The 24946-nt window shown below is 42.4% G+C and overlaps 1 protein-coding gene across 1 annotated transcript in view; it reads right to left on the bottom strand.

Moving 5' to 3' along the window:
* Positions 1-1416: 1416 nt before the first annotated feature.
* The window catches only part of TRUB1 (TruB pseudouridine synthase family member 1), a 43233-nt gene continuing 19703 nt past the window's right edge, over positions 1417-24946 (bottom strand). Inside the window, exons 4-8 of the mRNA XM_054036228.1 lie at positions 13562-13643; positions 7303-7375; positions 4618-4757; positions 3340-3396; positions 1417-2365 (exon numbers count right to left, since the gene is read on the bottom strand). Coding sequence (XP_053892203.1) covers positions 2151-2365; positions 3340-3396; positions 4618-4757; positions 7303-7375; positions 13562-13643 — 567 coding nt within the window. The 3' untranslated portion in view covers positions 1417-2150. The remainder of the gene's footprint in view (positions 2366-3339; positions 3397-4617; positions 4758-7302; positions 7376-13561; positions 13644-24946) is intronic.

A 24946-nucleotide genomic window follows, 5' to 3' on the forward strand; every position in this document is an offset into this window, starting at 1 on the left:
AATGCATTCTAATACAGCCACAAGCTACTAGGCTTGGTAGTGTTCACTTGCATAGAAAGGAAGAGTAACTTCCTGCACTTCAGGAATAACCAGATGATACTCTATGTCCTATGTTATAGTAGGACAGAAGGGCAGACCAGAAGATCATACCCTTTGGCCTTAAAATGGTGGTCTCCTGTAACAATGGCCAATCCATCCCACTTAGCTGACAGTTGCCTTCAATCATTTATCCTTCAGGCAATATGAAGCAAGAGTTTATCTCAGTGATTACTTCCTTACTAAACTGCACATCCTCAGTACTCACTACAAGAGGGCTGGTGACCCTCTGCTAACTTCTTCTAAGTAGGGCAATAATGCTCATCTTCAGGCTGTTAACTGTGCCATCCCTTCTTCCCGAAGGAAAGTATGGTGGGATAAAACTTATGTGGAAAGAACTTAGGAGAGTAGTGCTTTCCAACGGTCTCCAACAACCTTCAGGCTGTAAGTCGGTAGGGGTCCGATCTAAATACAACTCAAATCAACTGAAAGGCTCACATTGACTTCAACAGGCTTTAGATCAAGCCCCAGCTGAGCAACTTAAATCCTTTATGGTGGGTCACTTTGTCACCAACACAACTGCTAATGGGGGCCTGTAGTAGGGCAGCTGCCCCACTCCTGAAGAACAGGGCTTAAAACAGCCAAGCTAGGCTGACTGGAGTAACAGCCACAGCTGTGGCCAACTCAATTAGGGTCCCACTGGCCCTGATAAGAGGGCTGTGGGCCAGAAGCTGGAGGAGTCTCTCTCCAGCCCTGGAGGGAGAAGGGCTAGCTGTCTGAGAGGAAGGTACCTGAACCAGAGCAGTGCTGGGGAATAGGGCAAAGGAGTGCCAGCCTGGTAAACCCCCAGGCTGCAGGCCTTGATGAAGGCCTATGAAGCAGTACTGGGGTTGCAAAGATACAGCCTGGGAATAGGCAGAGGCAGCTGGTTCTAACCCCTTGCCAATATGAGTAGCCATTGTAGACTGCAGTCTGCCCCAGTGACTGGGGGCTAGATGATGACTGGCAGTAGCCACTGAGGCAAGGTGGGTTTAGAGGGTTGGGGGTTCCCCTGGGAGGGGAGACGCAGAGTGTGGGGACTGCTGGGGCAGAACCCCGAGGTAAGAGACACCAGGGTCCAGTAGGGACAGGGGAGCCTTAAGGCAGGCAAGACCCTGGCCAGTAGGATGCGCTCTGTAGGCTGGAATGCTAATTCCTGAGATGACCAGCAGGAGGCGCCACTCCTGTGAGCCTTTGCTTCACTACAGGGCCTCACTGGTCAAAACCCAGCACTACACTGGCCTCAGGCCTCCATCCAAGCCACTAGAGCTGATTAGGAACCTGAGGCAATACACTGGGACAACAGGTGAATCCCTTCTAGCCCATAAAGAGCACAACAGGTAACTATAATCTCAATTTATTTGCAGACAGAAATTATGAAATTTTACCAATATGAAGCTATGCGCATCTGTATGCAGAGAGAGAGTCAGTGACAATATTGCGTTTCTTACTGTTTATATACATAAGCAGTTCAGCTAAACTGAAATCTTCATCATGGTATTTATTATATTACAACTCATTCAGGGCAATGCTGACCAGCCCCTCAGTGAAATTCCACTGATTGACCAATCCATGTAATAAGGACTACACTTCAAGAAATCTCATAAGAATTCAAAATAAGTGCCATTCCACATTTTTGCATCTTTCAAATTAGCATGGAATTTGGTTTCCATTTTCCAATATCTGAATTTGAGTAACAGCTACAGAAAGAAAATGAATTATTTTCCCCCTTCCAGGAACATTTTGCAAAATTTAAACAAAGTTTTTATTGCAAATGTAGTATCAAAAATGTATCTTGCCAGGTCTTTCAAGAGTACAATGAGGAGTTTACAGTAGTGACAGACCCATTTACAGTGTGCAGTGCAGAATATGAGTGAGGAAATAATAAATGCTGGACACTGTGTGTGCGGGTGCATGTAGCTTAACACAAGAAAAAGATAGAAAGGGATCATTTTCTTTGCCTTGCAATTTGTCATTCTCAATGCACAAGGTTGTAAATTTACACACCAAGGCAAGACAATCCCACTCCAATCTTAAGAGGTCTCAATCGTTCAGTCTTTTTCCTTGACCTGACATCACTTATCTTCACAATTCACAGTGGATTCTTCAGAATGTTCAGTCTTTAATTTTTTAAGAGAGGGCTCTACTGCAAGAAAAGACATGCAATGCTCCAAGGACTGTGCAATTTCATCAATTGTCCATTTGTCTTCATGAAGTGCATGCTCCTCTAGTGTAAATGGTCCTTGTTTGGTCCGGGTCAGCTCTTGCACATTGGCACAGGAAGAGAGTTCTATAGCATAAAAAGGAGAAAGCAGCCAGAAAAGGTGAATATTCAAGTTAAAAACGATGGATCTTGTTCAAAATCCCTAGTGAGCTATTATAATTTTTTTCATATATTTTTAGTTGGAGAAAAGGGACTCCTATTCAGATTCTCATCTCACTTACATCAATGTAAATCTGGAACAATTTCAACAGGTTTACTTCAGAATAAAGGAGATCAGAATCTGACCAAAGGTCTTCAGGAGATTTTGCATATTCATATCAAAATACAAAAAGAAAATTAGTAATGCAAGTTAAAACAGATCCAGGGTAAAATTTTCAAAAGTGACTTTAGGATTTTGGAGCTTAAGTTCCACTGACTTTTAAAGAGATTTAGGAGCCTCAATCCCTTTTAAAAATAAGGCTTAGGCTTTTCTAAAATTTTACTTTAGATCACTTACTAGAACAGTATAAAATGAGGAACAATCTAGGATAAATACCAATGCAGTCATTAATCACCACTGAGACAGAAGAGATTCCGAATCAGGTTCACAAGGATACAGCACACACAGAGTTGGCCTTTGGACATAGAATGAAGAACAGTCTCTGAAATATACTCTTAATCTCCTCAGGTGTGTGAGGATTTCAAAATGAATTTGAAAAGCAATCAAAAGGAGAAATTTGGGGCAGGGACCATGTCTTTGTATTTGTCCTTTAAAGGATCAAGCGGTGAATAAATAAATAAAAATCACAGGGCCTTGTATTTTTTTTTCTGCCCAACACTTTCACCTTCTCCATTTTTATTCTCTCCCTTGTGATTCCTTCACAATTATTTACCATTCTTTCCTTTATGCTCCAGAGGCAACTACCTTAGTACACGAAAGTGAATGACAGCACTGTAGCCCAGCACATTAGGTCTGGTGACCAGAGATATGCAAAAGGAAAATATTCTTCTATTAGCAGAGATGTACATTCCGTACGCAGTCATGCTTTTTCCATGCCTACCTTTTCCAATGTCACTGACCAGACTTCTCACATAAAAGCCACCTCCACATTCAACATCTGGAATTTTAACAGTGACATAGTAAATTCCCAGCCCAGTATGAAATCTACTTTACATAGAAACAGTGCTCCCAACAAATGTAAAAATGCACTAAGCAAACAATCAAGTGATAAAATATTTATAGGATACAATATAAATTATTCATCCTGTAACATATGTGCGGGTGAGATTGCAAAGCCAGAGAGGAGAGAAAGCAAACATAACAGTGACTGAACAAATGCATTATAAATTAACTATTGGCCTTGGCATTTTAATAAATACTTCAGTCTCGTTCATTTGAAAGGTTTCAAAAGGTCATAAGTTTCATCTTTCCAATGATGAAAAACAGTCATTTTAAGTGCTACTCCAAACCAACAATGAACACTTTAAAATATTGACTGTACTTAAAGTGCACAGCTGACACAAGCTGTGACATTATAAAAAACATCTTTACTATTCCTGTCTTCCTTAACTCCCCCTCCCTTCCCTTCCCTTCCCTGCCTCCCACAGTGATCAGCTACTAATCTCCCAACCATAAAATAACTATTTAAATAACATACACCATTGAAATATAGTGGCCAGACCCACTTTTAACAACACGACATGTAGTATACCAAAGGGCTCCCAAGGGAGCAATCGGGGTAATTCCAGAAGGCATACAACTGTCCTGCCTTCACTGTCAATATTAAAGGAGGATAAGATTTTCAAAGGCTTCTAATTCATTTCTGTGCGTCCTAATGTGTTAACTACATTTCTTTACATATGGAAGAAGGGAGTGTGGCTCTCCTCTCCGCAAATTGGAAACAGGGTCATATCCTTGTTCTTCCCTGCCCCCTTTCAGGAGGGAGTGAGCCAGGGATTGGAATGCAATTGTGGTGGGTGTGAATAATTCCCTTCCCAGCCCGGCCAAGTTCGCCATAGAATGAGAATACGAAATCAGCTTATGTCAAATCGAATTGGGACACTCTTATTGCGAAATGAAGCGCCCACGTGCAGACTCGCACTGAAATAATCATAGAATATCAGGGTTGGAAGCGACCTCAGGAGGTATCTAGTCCAACCCCCAGCTCAAAGCAGGACCAATCCCCAACTAAATCATTCCAGCCAGGGCTTTCTCAAGCCTGATCTTAAAAACCTCTAATAACTAACCATGTGAACTGAGACCCACTTAGTTATTTCATTTCCAGGTTGAGTGTAGACTAGCTGGGAACATCAGCCTACATCAAATCTTTGGCCCTTACCCAGCGTGAACAGTGGTGACTGGAAGTTTTGGAGAGAGAGGCTGTACACCGTAACCGGCCTAGCAGGCTTTGCTTCCACTGCTTCTCCTTTCTTCATCAGAGATGACAGCCTTTGTCCATCTCTCTTCAGAGCAGAATAGCTGATGGGATAGACCGTACAAATGTGTGTCAGACAGCTGTAATGCAACAAGCCTCCCGTCCTCAAATCCTATTAATACAGCACTACAGGAGGATATATTTTAGCCTCCTAATCCTCTCCAAGTGCTCATAAAAAAAGAACTATTGAAATCATTTGTACACAGGAGCCTCTTTATACGAGAAATAGTTAAGCGCAATAAATGTTAGTCACGTATTCAATACTTGCATTTTAAAAGGGTTCATAACTGAATTCATTGCTTATGAAAGTGAGGAATCAATAGAGAGTATGGTAACGGCCTCAAACACATGGCCCCACTGAAGCCTACGGGACCAACACACTACCGAATGTTATGTTGGGCCCATGGTCGGTAGGCAGTGCAGCTGATGCTGTACAGACCGCTTCCTTCATATAGCTCTTCCTTTCTCCTTGACCCTGACTCAGAATATCCCCACTACTTCAGTCTCTCATGAGAGACAATTGCCAACTACCCAGCCTTGTTTCGGTATGTCTAACTGACCACTATTGATGAAACTAGATTCATTTAATTGGTGACAAAGGGCCTTATCCAAAGACCACTGTAGTCCTCAGCCCAGGACAATGTTAAAAGAGAAGAACTACCCAAATTTACCAGAAGTAATTTACATGTAGCTTGAAGAAAATAGGCTTAAGTTTTCAGGAAGCTAGTATTGAAATCTCAAACCTTTTTTTTTTTAAAGACAGAAGTTAAAGTACCATTCTGTTTACAGAACGAAGTGGAAGTCTCAAAATATTCTTCGCTAACTGGCAGATAATGCAGGGTCCTGACAAACTCCTGCAAAAATAGTATCTGATTCCTTCTCTATGTTAAAATTTTGCCGCAAAACACAGTACAATGTGACAATTTATGTCTGATGTTAAAATCAACGTGACCGTCAGCTCTGAATTTGTCAAGTTAATAAACCCTACAGCCTGTGTAGAGAGAAGGATGGGTAGGAAGGAGTTGCGTCTGGTTCACTGTTGTTAGGCAGATGCACAATTAACACTCCACCTCAGAAGTTTCTGGAATTGGGTATGGTAGTTTTGGGTCTGGTCAGTACCTTCCCAGTAACTGGACTCAGACGCCATGAGGATAGCTGCTTTACAAAAGGTCACATGCAAGTGTGTAGGCTGGGAGAAGCGGAGACACAGCAGCAGAAAGCAGGCTGTTTCCCCCTGACTCTGAAGCCTTTTGCAGTAGGTCAGTGATACTGTTAACCCTCCAACAGGGAAGCCCTGGAGGTGTTAATTGCAGAAAGAAGAAATTGGAAGGGAAAACTAATTTCTTTCATTTTAATTGTATACTTGGAAGGTTGCTTGATTTTAGCCAAACTGTTTTAGTTAAATTGTCTCAACTTGTATGATTCACCAACTTCTCTCTTATTTGAATGACGATGGGGAAAGAGTCATTTATGTTTTGCTTTTCTTAATTTTGTATTTTTCTTGTAACAGTTTTTTTTTTTTTTTAAATCTATATACTTAAACTGGGGGGTTGGTTAATTAGTTAGCTGACTAGCCGAGGAGGAAGAAGAGTCCGCATGGATTCCAGCTGGAGATTTTTGCAAGCAAGTGGAGGGAAGATGATGTCGCAGTGCTTTCGACTCAGCAGAATGTATAGATTTTGGTGATCAAAGACTGTAGCTGAGACTCAGGTGAACTTAACCTACGGTTTTGGGAACTCTGAGTTACTTCTCACTGTGTTTCGGTTGAGACTCACCTGTTTATATTTTATTTGTTTTCTTTACTTATGTTTACGTATCACTGTGAAGATAACGTACCGTATGTGAGTTATAAAGGAGCCGTGTTACAGAAATGAAGGTATTATTATTATTGTTTCTTTATCAGAATATTTTATAAAGTTGGTACTTAAGAATTAAACTCATTCCTTTTTTTACTTGATTGTGGGGCGGCTGACCCTGTGCAATCCTTGCTGAATATCCTCAAGGAGTGAATTCTGAGTCTCCATGTGCTTTTCTATGGGAGTTGGTTTTAGGCACTAGGACAGGGGTTTTCAAACTTCACTGCTCCGCGACCCCCTTCTGACAACAAAAATTACTACAGGACCCCAGGAGAGGGGACCAAAGTCTGAGCCCAACCGAGCCTCACTGCCCCAGTGGGGAGGGGGCCCAAAGCCTGAGCCACACCGCTCTGGGCGGGGGCGCCAACGCTGAACCCAAGGGCTTTAGCCCCAGGCAAGGGGGCCTGTAACATGAGCCCCGCCGCCAACGGCTGAAGCCCTTGGACTTCGTCTTTGGCCCCAGGCGGTGGGGCTTGGGTTTCGGGCCCAGGCCCCAGAAAGTCTAAGCCAGCCCTGGCGACCCCATTTTAATGGGGTTGCGACCCACAGTTTGAGAACCACTGCACTAGGATAAAGGCAGTAAAGTAAACTCTATCTCACCCAAAGGTTGCACCTGCCTTGCCAATATCTTCTTGTCAAAAGAGAACTCTATTTATGGCAAAACTGGCTTCTGCTGAAAAATGCTCCAAGTGGGGTAATGCTGCTGGCAGTGCCCGAGTACTACACAACTTACAGTGGAGGAACTTGCATTATGTCCCCTGTGAACTTTTGCAGCACACGTTCAAGATCTTCCTTTGTTATCTGATCTGTCAAAAGGAAACAAGATATACATTAGCACTGATTATTTATATAGCACTCTCGGTGTCTGTGGCACTTTACAAACAGGTACAAAGAGAAGGTCCCTGCCCTTTGGATCTTATAATATAAACTAAGAAAAGAAACTCTCAGAAGATGGTGGGAGACCACAGTGGGTAGAGGAGGAGGTAAGAGTGAGAGTAAACACAAGCAGAGGAGGGCAAATTGTCTGGGTTGATTTACACGTTTCTTGCAGTTTAAAACATTTAGTTCAATAGTCCTATTTTAGGCACCAATACAGAAAGATGCTCCAGACTGCAAATATTATTGTTACCTCCTTTTTGTTCTGTGCTTGCACAGTGGGGGTCTGGTCCACTATTACGATCTTAGATACTATAGAAATACAAATAATAACTAAATCCCATTGAAGTCAGTGGGACTACTCATGTGCTTAAGCATCTTGTTCAACTGCGGCCTTAAAAATAAATAAATAAATAAATAAAAGTCAGTAAATACAGTGGGCCTGATTCTCTGTTCGGATATTGTCCCTTTTCCAAAGAAAAGGGTCTGGAAACCCAGCAGACCTGGCCAGCTGGGAATTTCCCTTGAACAGGAGGAGCCCTGGGTACAGAAGACCAGCATAGCTGCTCTGTGCCATACCACATCACAGCCTCTGGCATGCGGGGGAAGGGAGTTGTAGTTAGGAAATCAGTTCTAAGGCCTGGTCCACACACAGTTTTTGTACCAAATTTAATTATTTCAGTTAGGGGTAAAATTTCCTACTGAAATAGTTATACCACATCATCCCCTATTTGGACACAGTTACAGAAGTATCTTATACTGGTGTAATTTAGCCCCTACCCATACGAGACTACTGCCATCACTGCATCCATTACCAGTACAGTTAAAGTGATACAATTTAAGCACGTAGGGAAGCCCTCAAGGGAGTTTTCTTCCATTCCCTGGATCCTCTGCTCCCCTCTCTTTTTTTCTTTCTGCATAACTGAGTTAAACGTGGAAGGAAAGGGTGAGAGAAATGGAACAAGTTAAGCCTTAGCCACGTCCTCCCCCAACCCCCTCTCCCTTATCTTCTTGAATTAGGTAGGGGCACCACATTCATCCCAGAACTGAATGGACATTGTGAAAGTTAATGCTCCCTCCCAGCCGATGAAACTGGTAGTTACTAGCAGGAACTGGGGGCGGGATGGGTGTTGTACCCAAGAGCTGAAAAACCCCAACATACATGATTTTATTAATACTTTCCAATTTCCATTCAGGCCTGAGCATTCATTTTTTGGAAAACTATGTTGCAAGACTATGAAAACCTTCCTGGTTTCAATTTTGATAAAGGAGGGAACTGCTTGGCTAAACTAAGCAGCTTCTCTTAACAGTTAATCCCATAGCTTTAGGGGAACGATCCTACAGGACATTTGAGATGTAAAGCACACATTTTCTTTCCAGTAAGAGAAGAGAGTGGGAACAACACATCAAATTTCCCTAACTATCAAGATTCAAATATCTAACCCATTAAAGCTCATGGAGGCATCATTATGTTTCTTTATGCATTCTAACTGTTGCCATTTTATTCAGCAAATACCCTTATTAACTATCACTTCTCTCTAGAGAGACTGCCTCCAGTGTACTGAGTACAGTTCTGCACTATCTTTATTAGAAGGCCGTCTTTTCAGTAACCAATTTTGTTGGTTGCTTAAGAGGGGTTTCAATATGACAGTTGCCTCTTATCTGTTCAGAAAGCAAACCTCAGATCTGTAATCTACATGCAAATCAATGAATGACTAGGAATTGGCTGGCCCCATTTCTCATAAAATAGATTTGGTTCATGTCACTCCAATGAAGTCAACAGAGTTCTGATTAAAACGAAATAAAATGGATAGCATTCTCAGGCCCTTTATTAGGTTTTATTCTGCACTTCAGTAGTTCTTCAAAGCAGATGGATCTCACAATATGCATAAGGGTTTATTCCCCCAAAAACAAACAGTCTCCTCTCCGTTGCAGCATCAGAGGAGAGCAACTTATGCCTCACTTTCGTAAACCAAACACTGCAATTTCAATAGCAGATGCTGCCATTATGCCCAGCAGCTGTCTAAAAGAAGTGTCATTAATAGTAATGCTGCAGTGATTCATAAATCAGTCAAGGATGTTGGGGAGACCAATGCACATTAGCATGGGGGGAGGGGAATGGCAGAATCTTTTATACCATAAATTCAGAGCTTCCCCTAAAGAACCTCATGTGTGTTATTGTTTTGCAGTCTTGCTGTGTGCTGCAGTTTAGCAAGGTGTCAGAGAAGAAACCATACGGCAGTAAATACTATCCTTATGAGCCTGTCAGCGTGTCCACTGTGAACCCATTTGCTCCAGCTGAAACTTGGTATGTAAACTGAGCAGGAGTGTCACTTGTTTTCTTTTTCAATATTCACCCCCCGGAATGAATCGGTGGTTAGGGCACTTAATGACACAGCTGGGTTCAATTCTTGCTTTGATCTCATACTCCCCAGATTGAGAGGGGAATAGGAAAAAGCCCACTAAGCTCTGGAGAAAATAATTTGTGGTACAGCTAATTTAGTAATCTTTGAAAAGAAAAGAAAGAAAAAGAAAAAAGTGAGGCATAATGTTCAGTCATTAACAAACAACGTTGTGCAATGTCGGTTTATCAAAGTAAACATTTTACAAATTAGCCTGATAGGACCTAGAATAAATAATGTTTGTCTTCTGCAATTTCTCACGGTTTGAACAGGCTGGTATTAAAAATGACAATCCTGTCTGCTCCTCCCCCAGTGCCATTACAGGCTGACATGACAGTTTGGATTTTTTTGCTTTCACTTGTAAACCCACAAAAGCAAAGGCAGCTTCATTAGATTCGTGACTTTGCTGAAACATTGTGTAAGCTCTGTACTCACCCTGCTTGGATTAGCACATACGCATACTCTATATAGTTCAGATTTACCCCAGTCCTGAGGTTTGGTTTTGCTGATAATTCATCCAAAAGCCACCACAATGCTCAGCCTAAACTTTCTCCCCAAGATTGGCTGTTCCTGAGGTTTTCCCTGCCAGGTCTCTCTTTTTCCAGATCTAGTTTTTTCTGCTATAGAGAAATATACTCTACCCCTTCTTACATTCTGGGGAGAGATAAAAGTTATAACTGCTAGTAGGTCTCAGCACAAATTACACAGTACCTTCATGCAGGCTTCAAGCTGCCGATAAAAGGATGATTTAATAAAGGAGCCCTGTATTTCTATGCAGGCTTTTAGAGTTTGCCACCTGTTGCACAATGGTTTAAAATACAGCAGTCATGTCCAGTTTGTGCTTGGAATAGGCACTGCAGACAATTTGCCAATGGTTTCTACACTAAACACTGAAAGAAATAATGTGACCAGTGACCTCTACACAGGCCAGATTCTGATGGAATAGTCCCCAACTGCAAGTCCATCAAGATCACAACTACTGACTCAAGAACTTCTAGTCTTATCTATACTGGTGTAAATCAAAATAACTCCTTTGTCTTCTGAGACCAGAAATTCTCAGGTCAACAGTGCACTGGGATGCTGATAAAATTACAGAAGGAAAACAGGTCAATGATTAAAACCAAGCAAAATAATATGTGCAAAACAAAATGGTACAAATTATTGTAAGAGCACTCTATGACACGCTAAAGACTGACATTTGTTCAATGTTTATTTGCATAAACTATTCATCAGATAAACATAAACAACACACAGATCACCAAACAGTGTCAGTTTAATGGAGCTATGCCAGTATATATCAGTTTAGGATCTGGGATCAAGTCTGGTTGCAAATGATTTGCAAAGAGGAAAAAGAGGGGTTTTGTTTCTTTTTTATAATTATTCAACCAGTTCTATTAATGACATCCCTTCGCTTAAGTGGTAAAGGTCCTTGCAAGTTCTATTCCCAATGCCTGGATTTAGCCAATAAGAGGCTGGGGAGGGTCGTGGGTATACACCACTACGGATCATTATCAAAGGAGCCACAAAATGTAAACGGCTCTCTCAGAAAAGCATCAAAGGAGCACTAAACCAAGTTCACAGCTACTTTCAAAGTTCATTTTCATTTTCCAACAGGAAGGCAATAAAGTGATTCTTGCTTCCTCCAGTGGAAATTGTTTCAATGTGGCTGTACAAGGTGCTTTTCCCTCAAAAAATAAACAAACAAATAATAATTAAAAAAAAAGATTGGGAGGGGTTAAAACCCAAGCAGACCTTTTCAACACATCCTTGCAGTATGTAACTTATATTTACAATGGTTTGTTTTCTAAACTTCTGTCTAGAGACTTTTCTATAAAATTTTAGTGCTTGCTTCTGTTTCAGACAGTGGGCAGCTTTCTGCAAGTGCTCTCCACTCTGGACCCAGTGTGGTCCTTGAGGAAGAATTCTGCAGATCTCGTAAGCCGCTTTCCCTCCCCCACACTTAGGACTCAGTCCTGGATTCCATGCGAATAGGGGGCACTCGGCACCTCACAGGATTAGGACCTAAAGCTCAAAGGGAAATTGAAATTCAGCTCCAAACCTCAGCAGTGTATAATGTGCAAAAAAATCAGCAACTACACAGGAAGCTGAAACCAGCGGTTTGGGAGGTTGTTAAGAGATGGGAAGAGAAGGAAACAAGTCGGGGGAAATAAGAGTAGAGGAGAGCACATGGTTCTTGCGCTCTCCCCTTTGGAGATTTCACAATACAATCTCGCTGGTCTGCACTAATGGTGGCAAGCCCCAGTAAATTTCAGAACGCAAGAAGCATGAAGACAGCAAGCAAGCAAGGCTAATGTATCATGAAACATACTTGGTTCATCCATTCTGGCAATGGAAATTGAGTTTAATTACTAGCGATAATACTTCATCATGGGCTGGTGAACGTGCAGTGTATTTTGTCAGCATAACAGAGTGTTCGCACAGAATCATGCATTCTGCCTTTCTGAGAAGCAAGTAGAAACCACTTTGATTTGTACCTGTTATAAAACTGTGTGGTTTAGCAACTCAGATGGGCAACCTTACAAAAGGCTAGATAGATGGATAAGAAGATTCTACTGTAGCCCCTGACCATTCGGTACTGAAATGGAGGCAGTGTGAGCAAGTTCTCTGAGCAGCACCAGGCAGTCAAAAAGACATTACCAGCCAGCATTAGCAATGCAGTTCAGGGTGAAACAGGAACTGGTGCTTGCCTGCACCAAGTGTAAGGAGGAAAATTACAAGCAAGAGGGAAGGGAAAAAATTCAGCATACCTTTTTCATCACAAGATAATGAAAGGTAATTTTGTTGTATTTACCTGTTCCTAGGTATCAGAAACAGAGTGGGGCCTGTAAGAGTTGCTAGGAGACGAGCTATCTATAGCATTCTTTTTATGTTGCGAAAGAATTAATGGCAAACACTTTCAGGTGGGTTCCCAATTAGTCCTGCATTATTTCTCAGACATACAGTGGTTTCTTTACCCTATCTGTGAATGCACTCCAGAACGTGTGAACTGACAAAGCAGTAAATAGAATTAGTTCAAAACTGTCAAACCTATGCACCATGTGTAGGAGAGGCTCATTTATTTAGATTGCTAGGAGCCAGCCTGCAAAAGAGAGACAGCATGAACAGGTGAAAAAGTGAAAAGGTAAGTCTATGCCAGCCCCATTTTAAAATAAAAAAGCCTGTACTTAAAGGGGCTTTTTGGAGGGAAGACTGAAGTACTTCTTTCCTTCTGGGTTTCAAGGGCAAAGGCATCCCGCATGGGATTGTGCACTGAAGGATGACGATTTTATTGGTGATGCCAGTACACTGAAGGCAAAACAATACAGCTATGCCTGATTCTATTTTTCACCTTACTAGTTTGATGCTAGTTTCTTGAAAAAACTGAAGTCAACCACTGTGCTGGACCCAGCTGTGAAATCTTAGGCACTCAGGTTAAAGCTGAAATAATCATGCAATTTGATTTAGAAATTACATTTAATTTTCAGCATCATATGAGACACAAAGCTCCAAAGAGCTATGTCCTCTTGTCCCCAAGAAGGTATTTTTCCTTTTAATATAAACTGTTGCATCAGGTCAATTGTCTTGCTTTCCCACAAATGCAATGCTGAAAAAATTAAAGACTGTGAAGTCCAAAATCTCTCCTTCGCTTTGGTAAGATACAGGCCAATTATTGCACTTTAATTTAGATCTATGATCTAATTAATACAAAGTTACCATAAGGCTTTTCTTCGGTTACTTTTCCTGTAGCATCTAATGTATCAGTAGCTTTTCCCAGTTCCCCAATGGCCAAGTACTTCTGTGAAGGAAAAAGAAGAGATTAATGTCTTTAAGAGTTTTAACTGAACATCCAGTGAGAACTTCAGATGGCACTAGTAAAGCTGGATCGTGAATAACCAACCACATAACTCTGGGGAAACAAAGATGGAGATATTAAGATAGGAAACTCACAAGAAATGAAATCCAGCATTACCTGGACATATCCATTCATTGATTTAGGATTTTCAAAAAGAGTTAAGTAATGTGGTAGCTAAGCAACATTAAAACTGGTGTGATGTAAGAGCTTAACAATACAAATATTTTAGTGAAATAAAAGAATGAGCAAAATATTTGCCATAATATCCTCTTAAAAACAGTAGGATCTTTCATCCCAAAGGACTGCACAGTGCTTTACAATCTTAATACAATATGAGAGAGAGAGAGAAGATGGACTTATCTACCACTGTAATGCGGCCATCTCTGAGGCAAAACAGGACATCTGTTCAGCAGTGGAATGGAGTACCACACAATAGTTTGGACGGGAAAAGAAGAATTATCGGATTATCAATGTTATAAAATTTATTAGCACAACAAACAGAATCACACACCCTGTAGTATGGCAAAGGAGACAGCGCCAATACAGAACGTCCAGTACTCCATGCATTATTCACGTCATCCCTCGCAGGGACGCCCAGTGCAGACGAGTTGGCTCACACATAGTCATCAAGTCAGTGTTTTCCAATGTCTCCCACTGCCCACAGCCTGGGTATCAACTTTTATAATGATTTATGCTAACATCCACTGGCATTATACATATTTAGTGATGGTTTTAGCCACATGCTTCCATACCTCAATAATATTGGGGTTCCTAACATCTATAGGTTAATTAACCATTTACCTCATAGTTATTAGTATTTAAGTCAACTAGTTTCCAGAGTATACCTGCAATTAGTAAATATAAGTTTTGATTAAACTCAATATCCTCCAAACTGTCTCTAAAATCCCAAAAGCATATATCTGCGGTTCCTCACGTCACCATTTTCTGTCATGTATCACTGTAATACACACCTTCTGATATAAGGTCATCTATGAGTTAGTTCCTTATGAACAGCTAGACCTTGATTATGCTAAGCTAATTGTCATACAGGTATCAGGTGTGTATGCCCTTGCATTACAGCCACCTACACCTTATCCATATGGCCTATCAGTGTCCTCGGGTGCCAGGCTACAATAATCTCCATCAAACAAACAAAAAAAGTTACTACTTTACAACTCACTCTCTCTCTCTGTAAATAAAGCAATAAGGAGAACAGTCTTCAAACTACTGTGGCACAGACAGAGAGAAAGGAAGGACTTTTGAACAATAAAATGCAAAATAAAATACTATATATTGGACAACTTTTTCAGATGTTACAATGAGTGCGTGAACAGGTCTGAACGGTTCTATTATTATTAAACCTTTAAGGTCTTTCATTAGATTTCAGGTGAAAGAGGTTCCAATGGGATGAAAGTCCTGGCATCAGCTTGGCCTGTATGATGATTTTTTAAAATCTGGTTATAAACAACTAGCCTCTGGCTGCCCATTACAACCACATTGTTAAATTTAACATTCCAGCAGTGGAGAAAAATTCTTTACGCTGGATCTATATAAAAACAGTTTATAGAAACTCCATCACTGAATGGCGAACACATTCCACAGCCTCAGTTTCTATCTCTTCGGTTCAGCGTAAGGTCATAAACCTTTCTAATTTACAAAAAGTGCATGTGCCAAAGGAGACTAGATGACCTCCCGAGGTCCCTTCCAACCCTGATACTCTATTCTATGATTCTATAATTGCAAAGAAAAAATCCCAGTCTAGTTATAGACCAATAAAGTGAGGGGAGCACTAATCCACACTTGGAGAAAAATCAAGCCACAAAAGGTCCAGGAAATTGAGAGTTATATTTGATTCGCTACCGATCTCAACAGCACCCCTGAGTATTTGTAATTATCTATCACAGTCCTCATTGGCCACTTACAGGAGAACGGAAGTCGCAGAGGAGAGGCCAAGAGCTCAGACTGGGCCTAATGCTCCTCTTAGACCTCTCTCATTGGACTGTTTTAGAGCCCTGAGCTGCTCCCAGACTAAACTGATTGGATTGTGAGGCAGACCAGGCAGCATCCACCACCTCCTTCTGCTCTAAAATTGCCTCCCCCCAGGCATTCCATGTGAGGTTCAGGCAGAAACCCTCCCTCTAAGCCTCCCAGTGCCCAAGCAGCTGTGCAGGGATTTTCCCCCACCACTTCTCCACACTGTAAGAGACTGTAAAACTGGTTTGTTTCATTCACACAGTGAGGAAATATCCCTAAAAACAGGTGTTAGTGTCTAAGCATTGGGCACTCTGTCAATTATACAAAACCCAGGTGTTCCATACTTTGATCATTCGTGACACATCTCGATGGCTTGTGTCACCCACTGGCAGATTTGCAGGTTGAGAAGTGTGGAGCAGCTTTTTTTCTGGAGTCACCACTGCAAATGGGACCCTGGTAACCTGAGCCATTCCCTTTAGCTCTGCAGGGAAAGACTGGTGGGATTCACACACAAATGGCAAACCCTATATATATATAAATAAATGTTATATAACAATGATGTTTCTTTTGTTAAAAGAATAGCCACTAAATAAATGCTTCCAGTTTTAACGTCAACTGATAGTTACCAGTTAAACCCTGATTGGGGGTGGGAGGGGAGATATTCTGACTTAATATGTAGATTTACTGGAGGGGTGAAAAAGAAAATGTACATGGGTTCTCTGAACTCGTAGCTAGGAACCTTAAATTCTTTCTAGTCAGTTTCACAATGGTAAGAAACCCTGGGTTGACTGCAGGGCATGTCCATACCACTTGTCAGTGAAAGTGCCAGAGAGACCATGGGAATAGTACTTCTCAGTTTTGTTTTATTTTATATATCAAAGTTTTATTGGGAAAAGGGCCAGAGGTCTGAAATCCTAAATTATAACCTGTTTTAAAAGCGTCTCTTAAAAATGGAACAGAAACTTTTAGAAGAGAGACTCAACCTCTGGGATGCAATTGTAAAATAGGGTCATTAGTAGCTGACTTTAAAGTTGCAAGGTGGCTCCCATTGAGGGAATTTCCTGGAAAGGAAGGACTGTAGGAAGTAGGACAAATGGTTCCTAGAGTTCATTTGAGGATAAGGTATTTTCAAATCAGAGCAGCAATTAAACATGGGACTGAAGGGGGGGGGGGGGAGGAGAGCTAAGAACCCTAGTTTGACAGACAGAATCATCAGAGAAATCAGATTTGACATGAATAGAAGATCAATATATGTATGTGCCTGACACAGGTGAGGCACAGAAAGCCTACAGAGGTTGCAAGGACACTGGCAGCAACCAGCTGGAGCACAAAATGGGTAAGTGTGCATCAAAAGCGGCAGGGGAGTGATAGCTCAGTGGTTTGAGCATTGGCCTGTTAAACCCAGGGTTGTGAGTTCAATCCTTGAGGGGGCCACTTAGGGATCTGGGGCAAAATCAGTACTTGGTCCTGCTAGTGAAGGCAGGGGGCTGGACTCAATGACCTTTCAAGGTCCCTTCCAGCTCTAAGAGATAGGATATCTCCATTAATCTAATCTAAAACTGCCATGCTGGTGCCTAGCCATGTAACTGCATGCTTTGTGCGTACAGTTACCAGACCTGCAGATGCATCTTGGTTGCAAACTTGGACCTCTGTACATACTGAATTGGCCCTATATGGTTATTTATAATTTGTTATTTCAATTTGTGTCCATAGATTCATAAAATTTATTACTAACTCCTGACCAGGATTAGTTATTTACATAACTTGTTACATGTATTTCAATAGCACTTAGAGGATTCAGGCAAAACCAGGGTTCCATTGTGCTAAGCACGGTTCAAAACAAATAGCAAGAAATAGTGCCTGGCTCTGAATAGAAAAGACAGCCCAAGGATAGAAGAAAAGGGATGATTATTTTATACCCAATTATTTTACAAAACAAAAAGGACTTCCAGCAGCCATGATCAGACATATTAAAAGCAGGAGGCCCCCAAACAATTTGAAAATGTTACCAAAAGACAAAACTGAGATTACAGAGGGGACAAAAAGAATTTTATGACAAAGCAAGTTCAAAATTAACGAACAGCAAACATGTCCTCTTAATACAGAGAAGCATTACAATTTCTCTCCTCTAGCATCCATTTTTCTCCTGAGTGAAAAAGCTGACTTTGTGCTAAAGCTGCACTAAATTTTATTTACTGCTAGATGCTATAATTGTTCTGTCATTGCTGAAGAACGATCTGATCTTTACCCTAGGACTAGCTGGATTGTCTGACTCCTTATGTCAGCCTCTTACTTAAAATGCTCTAACGCATGGGGTGACCTGATTTTCAAAGTGAAAGACTAGAACCACTCATCAGGGGGGAGCCTGCGGCCGAAAGTTCTGCCAGAGATCAGGGAGTGATTTGATAACTCGGGGATGTAGCCAGAGACTCCAGGGAATTCCAAAAGCCAGAACAAAATACTGAAGTTTTGTAAAAATATTAGGGACGTCAGGTCATCCCCCAGATTTCAGTGATACATGGTCTCACAGCTAAGCACAAACAAGAGCTTACAACACGCAGACCCACTCAAGAAACCAGTTGCTTGGTAATACCAAGTCTCTTAATTCAAAGCTTTCAGACACCTTCCCCACTGGAAAATCTCTGCAGTCACTGGAGGAAAAAAATCTCAACCTTGGTCTTGTATAGAGGTCAGTTTTATTCTGACACAAGCTCATTCTCTCCTTCCCACTCCCAACCTCTTCCGCCTGCACAATGGATTACACAGGGGAAATGCAAACCCCCACCCCACACCCAACTTTCTGAGGAATCGGGTATTAAGGAAATTCTGGATTTTCTTTCTCCCAGAAATAGAGCAGACTCTTTACAGGGGTGAGAGATACTGAGAAAAGAGATTGTTTTAGAATGGTGCAATGGGGTATAACTAGGAATGTCAAAGTAAATTATGAAAATTAATATTTAGGTTGAATCCAAAGAAGTTTTCTCATGCTAAGATCTAGTAAACTCCAAATGGCAGCGGTACAAAAATCTCTGAGTGACTAGAAAGGGGCATTATAGGGAACAAAGCTGCTTTCGCGTGGGAATAGACAGATCTGCTAACAGATCATCTGTTTCTGACTCCCATGATTTCATAATTAAAAAAAAAAAGTTGACTCAGTATGTCAGCACTGTTATTTATTATTTTGTTAAAGTGGGAAGGAAGAATTGTATATGTAGCGAATACAAATATGTAATTTACAAAGGTCAGAAGGAGTGGGTGGGTGGAGGAGAGAGAGCGAATACAGAAAAATTCTAACTGGAGCGGACTCTCCATTTTGTGAGGCAATAGTTCCCGCAGCACAGTAAGTGCAGCCTCTTCAAAATTTTCAATACTGTACTTTTAAAAAGTCTGAATATTAATAGAGCATGAAGCAGAGATATTAATAGGTTAGGCCCCTGGGGTTAACATAAAAGAGAGAGACTTGAGAAATACACAGCACGCAGAGCCAGCTCACTAATGGTAAAGCCGTAGTGCAGGTATTAATTTGCCTGCACTACATCGCTGGAGCCCTTTTATAACCTATATTTTGGGGGGAAGATGCGGGAGGAAAAAAGAGGGAGAGGAAGGGAAACCAGGAGAGTGTTTGAATTCAGTAGTTCCAGTACCTACATTTTTAAAAAAAAAAATATAGGGTAATACAAATCTTCCAGTGCAGATATAAATCACTAGAGTGGATTGTCAGAGACTTTAAGGTTGCAGAAGCATTTCATTCTAACCCCATTTTCAGACTTTCCAAAACTATCACATTTTGCTCTGAAATCTTCCATGTGAATTTTTTTCTTAATTTAAGCAAACACAGTTCAGTTGTTTTTAAGATATGAGGAGAGGGATGGTGTGGGGGAAGAAGTGGGAGTATGGGAAGCAGCACTTTCCCCATTATACACCTCTACCCTGATATAATGCGACCCGATATAGCACAAATTCGGATATAACAGTAAAGCAGTGCTCTGGGGGGGGCGGGGCTGCACACTGCAGTGGATCAAAGCAAGTTCGATATAACACAGTTTCACCTATAACGCGGTAAGATTTTTTGGCTCCCAAGAACAGCGTTATATCGAGGTAGAGGTGTACAAAGAAGATTCTGTCTGACTTTCCCTCTAATAAAGGCATCTCTAGAAATTCGTTCCTGGGTGTCTGGCTGGTGAGTCTTGCCCACATGCTCAGGGTTTAGCTGATCGCTTGGGGTCGGGAAGGAATTTTCCTCCAGGGCAGATTGGCAGAAGCCCTGGGGGGTTTTCGCCTTCCTCTGTAGCGTGGGGCAGGGGTCACTTGCTGGAAGATTCTCTGCACCTTGAAGTCCTTAAACCATGATTTGAGGACTTCAATGGCTCAGACACAGGTTTGATACAGGAGTGGGTAGGTGAGATTCTGTGGCCTGCATTGTGCAAGAGGTCAAATTAGATGATCATAATGGTCCCTTCTGACCTTAAAGTCTATGAATCATGATAGAAAGATCAAATTTGCCACAGGAGTAGCTGCTATGGGGAAGGAGTGCCTTTAAAAGTTCCCGTGAAAACTGATTTTGATTTGATCAAGTTATGATCTGCTGGAAAAAACTGCATAGTTGGTATACACAGTATGTTTTGCATTGCATTCTCTCAATAAACTCATACAAGGATTAGCAGCTGTGCACCTTTTGCCTTGCAAAATGTCTCATTGGCACAAGTCATCTTATCAGGATCACTTACCTAGCCCTGATCTATGCTACGAGTTTAGGTCGAATTTAGCAGCGTTAGATCAATTTAACCCTGCACCTGTCCACACCACAAAGCCATTTTTGTCAACTTAAAGGGGTCTTAAAATCGATTTCTGTACTCCTCCTCGACGAGGGGATTAGCGCTGAAATCGACATCGCCGGGTCGAATTTGGGGGTAGTGTGGACGTAATTCAACGGTATTGGCCTCCGGGATCTATCCCAGAGTGCTCCATTGTGACTGCTCTGGACAGCACTCTCAACTCAGATGCACTGGCCAAGTAGATAGGAAAAGCCCCACAAACTTTTGAATTTTATTTCCTGTTTGGCCAGCGTGACACGCTGATCAGCACAGGTGACCATGCAGAGCTCATCAGCAGAGGTGACCATGGAGTCCCAGAATCGCAAAAGAGCTCCAGCATGGACCGAACGGGAGGTACTGGATCTGATCGCTGTATGGGGAGACGAATCCATGCTATCAGAACTCCGTTCCGAAAGATGAAATGCCAAAATATTTGAAAAAAATCTCCAAGGGCATGAAGGACAGAGGCTATAACAGGGACCCGCAGCAGTGCCGTGTGAAACTTAAGGAGCTCAGGCAAGCCTACCAAAAAAACAGAGGCAAATAGCCGCTCCGGGTCAGACCCCCAGACATGCCACTTCTATTATGAGCTGCATGCAACTCTAGGGGGTGCCCCTACAACTACCCCACCCCTGTATGTGGACTCCTGCAAGAGAGTCTCACGCAACAGGGATGAGGATTTGGGGGACAAGGAGGTCGAAGATAGCGCACAGCAGGCAAGCGGAGAAACCGTTTTCCCTGACAGCCAGGAACCGTTTATCACCCTGGAGACATTACCCTCCCAACCCGGGCTCCCGGACTTTGAAGGCAGAGAAGGCACCTCTGGTGAGTGTACCTTTGTAAATATAATACACGGTTTAAAAGCAAGCGTGTTTAATGATTAATTTGCCCTGAAGACTTGAGATGTATTTGTGGCCAGTAAAGCTACTGAAATGCAGTCAAACAACATTCGTTATCTCTCTCTGTTATCCTCAGGAGAGTGATATCATTCATGGTCACCTGGTTGAAATAGGGGAATTTTATTAAGGGGACATTCAGAGGTGGCCGTTCCTGCTGGGCTGTGTGCCTGTGGCTGAAAAGAAATCATCCCCGCTGTTAGCCATGCGGTGGGGGAAAGGGGGAAGCGATCATCCCAGAGAATTGGGTGGAGGGGGGGGTTAGTTGGGTTTGTGCTGCACGTTAACCAAAAACCTTAGCCCCTCCTTTGAAATGGCCAACCCATTTTAAATGGTCAACCCAACTCTCCCTTTTTTCCCTCCCGCAGCTGCAAATGTTTCAACGCTACCACTATCATCTCCGTCCCAGAGGCTAGCGCAGACAAGAAGGCAAAAAAAACACACTCGCGATGAAATGTTCTCTGAGTCATGCAGTCCTCCCACACTGAAAGAGCAGAATGCGTGGAGGCAGACAATGTCAGTGTCCAGGAAAGCAAAAAATGAATGCGAGGACAGGAGGGACGTGCGAGATGAGAGGTGGCGGGATCAAGAGGAGAGGTGGCAGCAGCATGATGAGAGGAGGCAGGAGGCAACACTGAGACTACTGGAGGATCAAACTGATATGCGCCAGCATATGGTTGAGGTGCAGGAAAGGCAGCAGGAGCACAGACCGCCGCTGCAGCCCCTGTGTAACTGTCTGTCCTCCTCCCCAAGTTCCATAGCCTCCTCACCCAGACGCCCAAGAACCCGGGGGGGAGCCCCCTCCAGGCACCCAACCACTCCACCCCAGAGGACTGCCCAAGCAACAGAAGGCTGGCATTCAATAAGTTTTGAAGTGCAGTGTGGCCTTGTCCTTCCCTCCACCACTCCACCTGGTGCTTCCCTCCTCCACCAGCCCTCCCAGGCTACCTTGGCCATTATCCCCCTATTTCTGTGACTAATTAATAAAGAATGCATGAATTTGAAACAATGACTTTATTGCCTCTGCAAGCGGTGATCAAAGGGGGGAGGGGAGGGCGGTTGGCTTGCAGGGAAGTAGAGTGAACCAAGGGGGCGGGTTTTCATCAAGGAGAAACAAATAGAACTTTCACACCGTAGCCTGGCCAGTCATGAAACTGGTTTCCAAAGCTTCTCTGATGCGCACCCTGCTGTGCTTTTCTAACCACGCTGGTGTCAGGCTGCGTGTAATCAGTGACCAGGCGATTTGCTTCATCCTCCCACCCCGCCATAACTGATATGGTGTCTGCAGGAGAGCAGAGTGGCAGTGGAAGTGTGACGATGGTTTGCAGCCCTATTGTACCGTCTGCTGCCAGCCACACCCAGGACACAACAGCGGTGGCTGAGCTGAGTGGGCTGCATGCTTGCCGAATGGCGTCTGCGCGGAAAAAAGGCACAAAATGACTGTCTGCCGTTGCTCTCACGGAGGGAGGGGCGACTGATGACATGTACCCAAAACCACCCACGACAATGTTTTTGCCCCATCAGGCAGTGGGAGCTCAACCCAGAATTCCAATGAGCAGTGCAGACTGCGGGAACTGTGCGATAGCTACCCACAGTGCAACACTCCGAAAGTCAACGCTAGCCTCGGTACTGCGGACGCACTCCGCCGACTTAATGAGCCTGAATGCGCTTAGTGGGGACACACACAATCAACTGTATAAAATCGCTTCCTAAAAAAATTGACTTCTGTAAATTCGACCTAATTTCATAATGTAGACATGCCTTTAGTAGCCATACACAACACATTTCCTTTTCACAATATTGGGCAGCCTTGCTTAGGCACAATTCAAGGGACAAGACAGTTAGCTTCAACTATAACGGCCTATATTTGCAAGCAGCATTTCACTATTACTCTGTGTTTTCACTTATTAAATGTTGCTTTCAATCTGTACAATACATTATGTGTGGTTACCATTTAAATGGCTATTGCAGAATGCCTGGTATACAAGATGCTACATATTGGTATCTATGGTTGTTATCTACTGTCACTGACATGTTAAGACATACACATACTCCAGGCAGGCCAGAACACTAAGGCCCATACTTCAAAAGTTGCCAATGATTTGAGGTGACCATCTTGAGACAGTTAGCATCCACAACATATATATGAATGAAAACAATCAGGCCTTGTATGTCACAGTGGGTACACAAAAATTGAAGCACTCAAAATCAACTTTTGAAAAATCTGGGTTTAGGTGATTTTCTCAAGGTTTACTCAGGAAGCCGGTGACTAGAACCCAGTTCTCTTGATTTCAGTCTCTTGCCCTAATAAGGCTATTCTTCTGCCCCGGCCACTTCCATTTACAAGAACTACGCTTGTTTTGTGTTTGTACAGCACCTACTGGTCCCCACCTACTGCTCCTAAGCATTACAGTACAACAAATAATGAACAGCGGCAAACTCCACCATCTATTTACATATTCTTTGAAGCAGTATTTCCTCTTACTGATAAGTTTGCCTGCTATTAATTTCATCAGTGAATCCTTGTCCTCCACTGTGGAACAGTGTAAAAGAGAGGGACTCATCATTTCCTACTGTACCCTCCATAATCTTCAATTGTTCCGTTAAAAAAAAGGAAACGTTTGTCAAAGTCTAAAATAAGTAGTGTGGGCATGTATCATTTTTCGAATGTGTGTGTGTTATATTCTTGGAAGTAGGTAGCAAATATTTGCTCAATTCACTCTTCACAGCTACAGGAGCATCTGCTTTTTACACAGCCTCACAGCTCTTTCTGTTCATCATTTCAATGATTAGACTTTGCTCCATTCTTCTTGTAAAATTCTTTAACAGATGAAGAGTCAGATCATCTCTCTTTCTACAGAGCAAGGAAACAGGAGAAGATATAGTGCAAACATAGGGTGTGTGGGAGGGGGAGTATTTGTTTGTTTTATTGATTCTTAAATTTAGGGAGGAGGTGGTTCTTCGCACCCAAGATTAGAAGCTTCCCAGGGAAACTGGGCCTTATTTCAGCGTGTATCATAGTGCTAATAGCACAACGGGATTCTTTTTCACGTTTTACCTCCCCCTCCCCAGGTGCATGCTTTTAATTATTAACCCTCACCAATGATGAAAGGCCCAAAACAGAAACCTTTACTCATGATTAATAGCATTTTAGTCCTATTAAAATCTAGGGGACTACTGAGGAGCATTTGTGGAGTAAGGTGCTATTCAATGTAAGGGCATCAAAAAATTCTAGTCCTAAAGAAAAAATTCCCCTCCTGACCCCAAAGAACCAGTCATATCCTCATATGCGTACATGTATAGGCAAAATAATGGCAATAATAGGAAAGACAAGTGAAAAATGTATCTCCTCAATCAATGAAGCAGCATGTCACCCAGTAAAGCATGCCTAGGCCTTTTAGTACCACAGAAGATCTACTTTGCGGAACCATTTGAATATACTCCTGGCAACTTTCATAACTAATTGACATTTGTTTACAATAATTACTTCCACGCTGTAGGGGTTTAATTCATTTAGGACAGTGCTATTTTGACTATGCAACAATAAAACCGTTTCAGACAC

This window comes from Malaclemys terrapin, chromosome 7 (assembly GCF_027887155.1).
Source record: "Malaclemys terrapin pileata isolate rMalTer1 chromosome 7, rMalTer1.hap1, whole genome shotgun sequence".
NCBI lineage: Eukaryota > Metazoa > Chordata > Testudines > Emydidae > Malaclemys > Malaclemys terrapin.